The sequence below is a fragment of the Rutidosis leptorrhynchoides genome, chromosome 4 (assembly GCF_046630445.1).
Source record: "Rutidosis leptorrhynchoides isolate AG116_Rl617_1_P2 chromosome 4, CSIRO_AGI_Rlap_v1, whole genome shotgun sequence".
NCBI classification, from domain to species: domain Eukaryota; kingdom Viridiplantae; phylum Streptophyta; class Magnoliopsida; order Asterales; family Asteraceae; genus Rutidosis; species Rutidosis leptorrhynchoides.
The window spans coordinates 368,905,569-368,917,627 of record NC_092336.1 but is presented as its reverse complement, the minus strand read 5'-3'; the positions used below and the strand labels follow the sequence as shown (position 1 = coordinate 368,917,627).

At 33.6% G+C, this 12,059-nt stretch overlaps 1 protein-coding gene across 1 annotated transcript; it reads right to left on the bottom strand.

Moving 5' to 3' along the window:
- Window positions 1–9,016: 9,016 nt before the first annotated feature.
- LOC139841823 (uncharacterized mitochondrial protein AtMg00310-like) lies at window positions 9,017–9,727 on the bottom strand. Its single transcript, XM_071832019.1, has one exon. It carries the CDS (start codon window positions 9,725–9,727, stop codon window positions 9,017–9,019), a length of 711 nt encoding a protein of 236 aa, XP_071688120.1.
- Window positions 9,728–12,059: the final 2,332 nt, after the last annotated feature.

Sequence of the window (12,059 nt, the reverse complement as noted above, 5' to 3'; positions counted from 1 at the left end):
AAATTTTATGACCGAGAACGATGCCTTCTTTAACCATGAAATGGCATTTCTCCCAATTAAGTACTAGATTTGATTGTTCGCATCTAATAAGCATTCGTTCAAGATTAACTAGACATGATTCAAATGTATCACCGAAGACTGAAAAGTCATCCATGAAAACTTCCATGCATTCTTCTATCATGTCATGAAAAATCGCCATCATGCACCTTTGAAAGGTTGCAGGGGCGTTGTAAAGTCCAAATGGCATGCGTTTATAAGCAAAAGTACCATAAGGGCACGTGAACGTGGTTTTCTCTTGGTCCTCGGGTGCTATTGGAATTTGAAAATATCCGGAAAACCCGTCAAGAAAACAATAGTAACTATTTCCGGCTAATCTTTCCAACATTTGATCAATGAAAGGTAAGGGAAAGTGATCTTTTCTGGTGGCGTCATTTAATTTTCTATAATCAATACAAACACGCCATCATATTACAGTCCTAGTAGGAATAAGCTCATTTTTCTCATTTGTGATGACAGTCATGCCACCCTTCTTAGGTACGCATTGAACTGGGCTTACCCATGGACTATCAGAGATTGGATAAATTAAACCTGCATCAAGCAGTTTAATAATTTCTTTCTTAACAACATCTTGCATATTAGGATTTAGTCTTCGTTGGCGTTGCACATACGTTTTATGACCTTCTTCCATAAGGATTTTATGAGTGCAATACGAAGGACTTATGCCTTTAATGTCATGAATCTTCCATGCAATAGCTGGTTTATGAGCTTTTAGCACAGAAATGAGTTGAGATTTTTCATTTTCAGTAAGAGAAGACAATATTATTACAGGTAATTCAGATTCACCATGTAAATAAGCATATTCCAAATGGTTTGGAAGTGGCTTTAACTCTAATGTCGGTGGTTCTTCTATTGATGATTTGTATCGATATCTGTCTTCTTCTTTTAGCATTTGAATTTCTTCTATTGTTGGTTCATATTCATTAGCCATAAGCGTAGCTAACATTTCAGTTTCATCAATTGGTTCAGTTCCTTCTCCTAAAGAACATTCTCCTGTTCCTTGTAATTCTGGAAATTCTTCTAAAAATTCTGCATGTGAATCTATAGTTTGAATATAATAACATGTATCATCTGCAGATTGCGGTTGTTGCATAGCTCTATAAACTGAAAAGGTAACACTCTCGTCCTCTATACTTAAGGTCAGTTTCTTACCGAACACGTCTATTATTGCTTTGGCCGTGTTTAAGAATGGTCTTCCTAATATGAGAGGAACTCGAGAATCTTCTTCCATATCCAGAATAACAAAATCTACTGGAAATACTAAAGTACCAACTTTAACTAGCATGTTCTCCATTATCCCTCTAGGATATTTTACTGATCGATCGGCTAGTTGTATGCTTATTCGTGTTGGTTTCAATTCTCCAAGGTCTAGTTTAGCGTATAGTGAATACGGCATTAGATTTATACTAGTACCTAAGTCTTCCAATGCTTCTATTGAACTAAGACTACCCAGAAAACATGGAATTGTGAAACTTCCTGGATCTGAAAGTTTTTCTGGTATCTTATTCAATAGCACTGCAGAACAATTAGCATTCATTGTAACAGCCGAGAGTTCTTCCATTTTCTTTCTATTTGTGATTAGATCTTTCAGAAATTTAGCATATCTAGGCATTCCTGAAATTACATCAATGAAAGGAAGATTGACATTTATTTGTTAAAAAATATCCAAGAATTTGGATTGCTCGGCTTCAAGTCTTTCTTTTCTCATTTTACTCGGGTAAGGAAGTGGTGGTTGGTATGGTTTAACATAAGGTTTAGCCTTAATTGTGTTATCTTCATTAACCTTTTCAACTACCGGTTCTGTTTCCTTATCTTGCTCAGGTTGTGGTTCTTGTGGAGTAGGAATAGAGTCATCGGAAATTACAGGCATTTCAGGTGGTTTAAGTGTAATACCACTTCTTGTGGTAACAGTTTTAGCTATTTCATTCCTGGGGTTAGCATTTGTATCACTAGGTAGACTTTCCGGTTTTCTTTCACCTATTAACCTTGCTAGGTTGCTTACTTATTGTTCCAAATTTTGAATAGAAGCTTGTTGATTTCTAAATGCTTGAGCATTTTGTTCATTGGTTTGTTTCTGAGATGTGAAAAACTGCATTTGAGATTCAACAAGCTTTGACATCATATCTTCTAAATTTGGCTTTTTATCATCGGTTTGTGGTGGTTTGTTTTGAAAAATAGGTCTTTGCTGATTGTAAGTATTGTTAGATACTTGTTGATTGCTAGGACCTTGTTGGTTGTTGTATGGAACATTTCGATTATAATTCTGGTTTTGATTGTAGATTGGTCTTGGCGGTTGATAATTATTCTGATAATTATTTCCAGGCCTTTGGTTCATGTATGAAACATTCTCTCTTTGTTCCATTGTTTGTTCAATACTGAGACAATCTTTTGTTAAATGTGGTCCTCCACACTACTCACAACTAATTCTTATTGAGTGAATATCTTTAGTCATCTTTTCCATTCATCTCTCGACAGCATCTATCTTTGCAGAAATGGAATCGAAGTCATGGCTAGAATCGGCTCTAGCTGCTTTAGATGATCTAACGATATCTTTTTCTTGATGCCACTCATGTGAGTGGGAAGCAGTGTTATCAATAATTTTGTAAGCGTCAGTTGCAGTTTTCTTCATAATAGAACCACCAGCTGCTATATCGATGTCTTTTCTTGTAGTGATGTCACATCCTTGGTAGAATATTTGTACTATTTGACAAGTGTCTAAACCATGTTGCGGACATCCTCTCAATAACTTTCCAAATCTTGTCCACGCTTCATATAGAGTTTCGTTTGGCTTTTGTGTGAACGTAACAATTTCTCCTTGAAGTCTCACGGCTTTAGATGCCGGAAAAAATTGTTTAAGAAAATTTTCAACTAAAACGTCTCATGTATCAATCGCCCCTTCAGGTAACGATTCTAACCAATCTTTGGCTTCTCCCTTTAAAGTCCAGGGAAATAACATGAGATATATCTTTTCATCCTCCACTTCTCTTATTTTAAATAGAGTACAGATCCTATTAAAGGTATGAAGATGTTCGTTTGGATCTTCCTTCGGCGCACCACTAAATTGGCATTGATTAGTCACCATGTGTAGGATTTGTCATTTGATTTCATAATCTGGCGCATTAATGTCAGGTTGAGTAATTGCGTGACCTTGGCCAGTGCGTTTAGCTCTCATTCGGTCTTCCATACTTAGAGGTTCCAGATTTTCCATGATTGAATTTGTTGAATTTGAATCACTAGAGGATTCTGATTTAATGGGTTGTTCCTCTACAATCTCTGTTTGAATGATTGGTGGTTTCGGAGGAAAGATTAATGGTTCAGGATCTCTGAATTGTCCCCGAATATTCTCCGGATTCTCAATTGTGAGGTCTGGTTCAAAAAATTGATTATCGGAAATTTGAATTGGAGTACTTGGTCGACTTGATGACGATTCTAAAGAAAAATCAACGGCGACAATATTAGCTACATGTCTTGATCGAGTTACAGGTGATGAACGTATAAAAGGTGGTGAACGTTTTGCTCGGTGCATTCACTGAATATCCTATTAGTTATAAAAATAAAAATTATATAAGTTATCAAATTAATAGACTTTTCTGATTTCGCTCACGTTTCGAATAGCCAATAGATGCAGCAGGTAGCCAGGACCCTTTAAATAGGAAGCCCACAACTCGCCACTAACAAATCCAACTATTACTACGAACCAAAAAATTTTGGATGTCTATCAATTTAACCACTTAAAATAATTTTTCGTTTTAATTTTTAAAGAAATTTTAGAGAAGAAATAGAAAATTCTATGTCCTAAAAACTAGAGCGTCGTGAAATAATAAAGAAAAAGAGCGCGTCGAAAAATGTCAAAAAATAAAAGGTCGAAAAATAATAAAAAGAACGTAGCGCGTCGAAACTTAAAAGTCTAAAAACTAAGAATTAAAAGTTGCGTCTAAAAATATTAAAGCTTAAAAGGAATTCTAAATCCAAAATGGCAATAACTTAAAAAGTACTAAAATCTTAAAATGGCGTCGCAAAATTCTAAAGCACCTAAATCTTAATCTAAAGAAAAAGCACTTAAGGAATTTTACGGCAAAGCCTAAAAACCTAGAAATAAAAATAACTATGGCAAAAACTATGACTTAAAACTAAAAATGAACGAAAAATACAAATATTACGCTAAAACAAATAAAAAGATACAAAATATAAAAATAAACTTAAAGTTGTAAAAAGTACAATTTTTATAAAAATATTATTTTTATATTATTTATTTATAAAAGTATTAATTTTTATATATTAATAAAACTAATTAAACTAAAAATACAAATTTAATTAAACTAAAACTAATTAATATTTTAATTAAACCCTAATTAATAATAATAATTAATTAAATAACCCTAATTTCGTAATTAATGCTGCAATGTTTGACCTGTCAGAGACCTCCGCGAGTGCGGATTCCAACTGGCAAAAAGTACCGCGAGTGCGGATACCACAGATTCAGATAAGATGCAGGTCGAATTTTGCAGGCTCAGTTTCTATATTTTTTTTCTGTTTTTAAATTATGAAAAATATAAATATAGCTTATTACTTTTTTATAACTTTTTCACAATAAATAAAAAAAATAAATATAAAAACTTTTTAATTTAACTAAACTTAAAAATATAGATATATTTTTCTTTTTCTTGTATTTTTAATATATAAAACGTATATTTTTACAGAAATAGATTACGACTTAATAAAAATCTTTTTTTTATAGCGTTGCGCTTTCGGCGTTTAGGATTTCCCGACAGCGGCGCCAAAAATACTTGATGTTAAAGAGAAGGGGTACAAAATAGTGATATTTTTACTACAAAATACTATTAAATACGATACAATTTTACACAAGTTATTTATTTATTTATAGAGTGGATATACCTAAACCTTGCTACAACACTTATAGGCAGTGTACCTAATCGTACAGTAGTGTAGTTTTTAGTAAGTCCGGTTCGTCCACAGGGAACTAGCCAAGTTTAACGCTATATTTTTAAAACTATATTTGTATATATATATATATATATATATATATATATATATATATATATATATATATATATATATATATATATATATATATATATATATAAGTAGTATTATTATTATAAAAGGGGGTTTTTACCGTTTAATGACCGGTTTGTCGATTTTAAAACTTTAGTCGCAGTTAAAACCTAATGTAAAATATTAAAAATAAATATAACTTAATTTAAAGCGTAAAGTAAATTAAAGTGCGATAAATAAAATGACAATAAATAAAATTGTGATAATTAAAAAGTACGATAATTAAAAGTGCAATTAAATAAAATGACAGTAAATAAAAGTGCGATAATTAAAAGTGCAATTAAATATGAAATAAAGGAATTATGCTTATTTAAACTTCCGTAATCATGATGTTTGACGTGTTGATTTTAGTTTATTACCATGGATTAATTGTCCTTTGTCTAGGATTATTCAATATGTCCGTCTGATTTTTGTCCATAACAGTCCATCAGTCATAAATATAAAGTGCGAGTATCCTCGTCAAATTATCCTTATATCTGAAGTCAAATATTCCAACTAATTGGGGACTTAAACTATAATTACACCAAGTGTCCTTGTATATAATTCACCCCTGTTTTAATAAGTCCATTAACTATTAATTCATTCCCGTGTCCGGTTAAATGAACGATTATTAGTACTTATAAATATCCTGCCCATCGTGTCCGATCGAGTGTATATGGTTATTTATAGGTACTTCCAATTGTAAGTCTTTATATTAAATTAACAAACTATCATTTAATGAAACAAATATAAAGCCCATTAATAGCCCATAGTCTAATTTCCACAAGTGCCGTTCTTTTGTCCAAACCCCAATTATAGTACAAAGCCCAATTACCCAATTTTAATATTTTAGCCCAACATCATGATTACTTTGGCTTAAATAAGCATAATAATAACTTAGCTACGAGACATTAATTTAAAAAGGTTGAACATAACTTACAATGATTAATAATAGCGTAGCGTTACACGGACAGAATTTCGACTTACACCCTTACAACATTCGCTAACATACCCTTATTATTAGAATTTAAAATTAAAATTAAAATTATAATATATATATATATATATATATATATATATATATATATATATATATATATATATATATATATATACGTAAGATAGAGAGAATGAATTAGAAAATGTGTGTAAAATTCGTGCAGAATTCGATGGCTTTTATAGGCCCACGTTGTACTGTAGAGCTCCGCGAGTGCGGATGTATCCTTCACAAAAGTACCGCGAGTGCGGATGTCTGGAAACCAGCTCACATATTAGATCCAAAACGTGGGCTGCGTAAAATTATATTATATAATAATATATATAATTAATTATATATTATATTTTATTCTTATGCACAGTTGACTTGTAATTTTTGGTCCGTTGCGTCGCGCACTGAAAGTTGGTTCATGTCTCGGTTCCGGATTTTCGAACGTCCTTGCGTACTATTTAATATCTTGTACTTTGCGTTTTACGTCTTGTACTCTTATAATTTTGAGACGTTTCTCATCAATAATTTGAACCACTTTGATTGTACTTTGTACTTTTTAGCTTTTTGGTCGTTTGCGTCTTCAAATCGTCGAATCTGTCTTTTGTCTTCACCTTTTATTATTTAAACGAATATCACTTGTAAATAGAACAATTGCAACAAAAAGCTTTTCTTTCTTGAGGGATAATGCTATGAAATATATGTTCGTTTTTAGCATTATCAGTAGCTACCGGGTTTAACACCCCCACCCAGAATGTTCACTAGACGGAAGAGCTCGTGGGCGTGGTGTTTAGTACTTCGAAGTTTATATATTTATACAGACGAGATGTTCTGTTTTGGGGATATTATTGATGCGCATTATATGTTAAGGTCGGTTACCAAGCCAAGCAATGAATGCAAAGTGAATGTTATGTATCGAGAGAATGATTTTATACACAGGTTATGTGTATGATATTTTGTACACGAGATATGTGTACGGTTACTAAGATTTATGAAAAATGGTTTTGTACACGAGATAGGTGTACTGTACTTAAATCTTGTGGTCTATCAAAATGATGAATTTTATTGCTTATGATAAACCTATGAACTCACCAACCTTTTGGTTGACACTTGAAAGCATGTTTATTCTCAGGTATGAAAGAAATCTTCCGCTGTGCATTTGCTCATTTTAGAGATATTACTTGGAGTCATTCATGACATATTTCAAAAGACGTTGCATTCGAGTCGTCGAGTTCATCAAGATTACTATTAAGTCATTTATAGTTTGGATATATTATGAAAGGGTATGCATGCCTGTCAACTTTCGATGTAATGAAAGTTTGTCTTTTAAAACGAATGCAATGTTTGTAAAATGTATCATATAGAGGTCAAATACCTCGCAATGTAATCATATGTTATTGTATTCGTTCTTATGGATTAGGACGGGTCTTTACATTTTCACTCTGGGTGGAGAAATGACTTTTCTTTATTCTCGAATAGAGGAAGGATTGTCTACATCTCACCTCCCTCATACACCACTTATGTGGTATTAAGTTTTGTTGTTGTTGTTCTTGTATATATATATATATATACTGAAGAGATCCAGAGAGAACCCATAGAATCCACTATTGAGCTCAATCTGTACACAGATTGACCTCAATCTGCACACAGATTGATCTCAATCTGCTTATAGCACACAGACTGACCTCAATCTGCACATAGCACACAGACTGACCTCAATCTGCACATAGATTGAGTTTAGTCTGTGAGTTCTTTGAATTCTCTCCTACAGTTGGTTCTTTCTGGATCCTCACCCTATACATATAATATAATATAATATAATATAATATAATATAATATAATATAGTATAGAATGCTAGTATATATATTCTATATTTATCATATAGTATATGATATATGATATGATACTCCTTCGTTCCAATCTGATTAGACAAAAAAACATAGAGTACAATATAATTTAAAAATAATATAATTATTACTACTTACTTTATACAAAATAATAGTTTTATCTTTGACTAATTAACAAACATCGAAGTAGAAAGCACCAAACAATGAAACAATTGGAAAACCACAAAAACACACTACAAAAAATGTTCATTTGTAAGGATCTTTTATTGATGACTTACTATTTGATCACTAATAATGATATTTAATTACCATTAAAAAAAGTTGTCACTAAATTTGATCACTATACGATATTTTTTTTGAACGGCCAAAAATATTATTATAAAAACGCCCTTCTAGCAAGAAGCTAGGAAAGAGAAAACAAACAAACTATACGACCTTACAATGGCTTAACAAGCCACAAATTCCAATTTAAATTACAAGAACTTCTACTTTTAATCCAACGAAAAGCTACAATACGAACCGAATCAAACAAACCATTCTTCTTCATCAAAGTAGGACCAAAAATGGTAGTGTTCCGAAACCTCCATATACGCCATAAAGTGGTTACAATAATGACATATAATCTATCTTTCATCTCCTTGAGTTCAATCCATGCCATGAACCATGATAAGCATTCATTCCAATTAGTGCATGATGGAAAGTTGATATTTACCCAGACTCTAATGGCTCTCCATAAATCTTGAGCTAACGAACAATCAATACCACGTGATCGCTAATGGACTCTATGTGATACCCACATATGGCGCATCCCACATGATCGATATCCATACCACGCACCGAACAATTTAGTCTAGTAGGAAGACGATCACGCATAACCCTCCATATAAAAATATTTATTTTCCTAGGAACGAGTTTGCACCATCTTGTGACAATATCGGCAACCGGTAAATACATATTATCAATGAACATCCGAGTACTATTAATCTGAAAAATATCTTCATCACCAATGGACCACTCCCATGAGTCAGTAGACTCGTTAAGGGAAATGTCCAACAATTCCAAGTTCATCAGTTAAAGAGCATTTACATTCCTTGACCCAATTTGCTCACGGACCCATTCCCAACGCCAAGAGCCATTTACAAACCGATCCGCAATAAAACAATTTTTATTTGTTTCGAGATGATCTAATCTATTATATTTAACCATGAAAGATCCATCACCTTTCCAATTATCTAACCAAAACCGAGTATTACGAGCATTACCTATCTTGACCCGGAGCACATTGTCCGGAATCACACCATCAGACTTTAGCTTGAAGAACAACTTCACGATCGTACTCCATACACTCGTTCCACGAATCGGGACACCATCTAACCCAGCCTTTTCACCATATATAGCTCGAATCACCTCGGCCCATTTTGAATCCGGTTTATTAACGAAACACCATATCCACTTGAGTAATAGTGCTTGATTAAACGCCCGTAAACTCCCAACTCCTAGACCACCATGATCAGTCGAAGCTAGCACTTGGTCCCAACGAACCCAATGCATCTTTTTGTTATTCTCCAAACTGCCCCAGAAAAAACTCGCGCGAACACTTTCAAGATTATTCAGTACGGTTTCTGGGCATTTATAGATAGACAAAAAATATATACCCAAGCTGCCCAACACGGCTTTGATAAGCGTAAGATGACCACCAATAGAAAGTAAGTTAGCCTTCCAACCGGATAACCTTTTGGTAAAACGATCTTGAAGAGGATTCCAACTAGCGACGCGGTTCATATTAATGCCCACCGGGAGGCCCAAATATGTAAAAGGAAGAGTACCTATCGAACATCCGATGGAATTCGAGAAAACTTCAATGTCTAGCTGTGATACACCAACCCCAAAATATGGAAATTGTTGATGTTAATGCGCAGACCAGAACACGCAAAAAACCGGTTAAAACGTGCATAATGTTATCCAAGCTATTTCTACACCACTCTAAAATAATTACTGCATCATCCGCGTACAAAAGGTGTGACAAGACCAAATCATTTTCGCGCAAAGGCGCACCTTTGATGGCACCCGAACTAACACTTTGTTTCAATAAAGAATTTAACCCTTCCATAACAATCAAGACTAGGAATGGACTTAACGGATCTCCCTGACGTAGACCCCATTTAATGTTGAATTCGTTAGTGGGACTACCGTTGACAAGGATTGAGGTACGAGCTGAGTATAACACCATCCGAATCCAAGATCTCCAAACTGTAGCGAAACCCATCCTTTCCAACATAAAATCCAAAAACTTCCAATTTACTGTGTCGAATGCCTTTTCAAAGTCTACTTTAAATATCAACAATTTCTTTTTATTCCTTTTATACCACTCCATTGCCTCGTTAAGGATCATTGGACCATCTAATATCTTTCTACCACTAATGAATGCCGACTGTTCTTTGCATATAACCTTATCAATGACCTTAGCTAGTCGAGATACTAGGATCTTGGTGATGATCTTATAAGTAACACTTGTAAGAGAAATTGGCCGAAAGTCAGAAATGCAAGACGGTGAAGATACCTTCGGGATTAGAGTGATAAAGGCTGACCCAGCTCCCTTTGGCATCTTACAATCCGTGAAAGCTTGCAAAACCGTAGTAACAATATCCTTCTTTAATAAATCCCAAAACTTCTTGATTATACGATATTATTAGTGACCAAACAGATGGTCACTATAGTGACCAATTTAATTACTTTGGTTGCTAATAATGTTTGTAAATGATCTATAGTGATAAAAAGTGACCAACCTATTTTGATCACTAACTCGATTTAATGATCAATTTAGTGTTATTAGTGACCAATAACACTCGTCACGAAAATTCACTATTCTTGTAGTGACATGAAGAGAACTGAAAAGTCTCGGGGGAAAGAATTTAGAACAAACAACGTGACAACCATCATTGAAAACCGAAGAAATATTGAGCCACCACAAACCAACTCACGTCGTCAACCAAACCCACAAACACTCATAAATCAACCAAGAATCCTACAACTATTTACAACCAAAACAACACAAGATCACAAGTTATGCTACTACTAATCGGCGGAGCTTGAATATAAATGCTTTTTTTTCGGGACTGTGAGCATTTAATTTGGTTCGTGTATAAAATTGAAGGATTCACAGTTAGTAAATTATTCTAGGGTTTCTTCTGCTTCATCAAACAACAACTATTGTAATTGGCGGAGCTTGAATATTATTTTTAGGGGGCGAAAAACATGTTTTATCGAAACGATCAAATGATTTTAGTAGAATATAAATTTTTAGTTTGTTAAAAAGCATATGTGTAATTATCTTAAAAAAGTAATTAATGTATACGGTAATGGGAGGTGATCCGTACACCACCTCTTTTTTGCCATACACCATCATATTAAAATTCTGGACCATTTTACCCTTATAAACCATTGACCCTTGTTTAACTTAAATTAGATTTTAGCCTTTATACATGCCAAAAATTAAAATTGTTCACAAGCAATTGCTCTCTGCCTGCATCTTATTCAAAAATATCTCACTTTTTTTTATCGGCGAAAAAACAAGAACTTTGATTACCAAAAGAGACTTCAACAAAAGTTAAAGCTCCAAAAAACGTACAAACCATCGACAACCGAGCTAAAAACATGAACGCCAAACCTAACTAAGCTCGCACCGAGACACAAAGACAATACAACATTAAAAAGAAACACAAAAGATACAAAAACTATACGAGACCGGAAAAAAGAGGTTGACCAATCAAACAAATGACGAGTGATTTGCAACCTTCTTCACCCGGACGTCTTAAGCGTCTTTGATGAAATCCCCGAACTTCTCCATCTCTTCCCTTTGAACTCGGCGTCTTCGTCTTCTTCTTCTCGGCGTCAAAAATATCTCACTACTCTTCGAATTAATTAAGTAATGAAGATAAGGTATTGAATGAACCCCAATTTGAAATGATACCCAATCAATTAAGTAATGGAGATAAGGTATCGAATGAACCCGAAATTAAAATGATAACCATTTGTACCCTAATTTACTTCCAAGTTTTTTCTTCATTTGTATTTCAGTAAGAAAAAATTGAATTACGTTCTTATTTGTTGACAA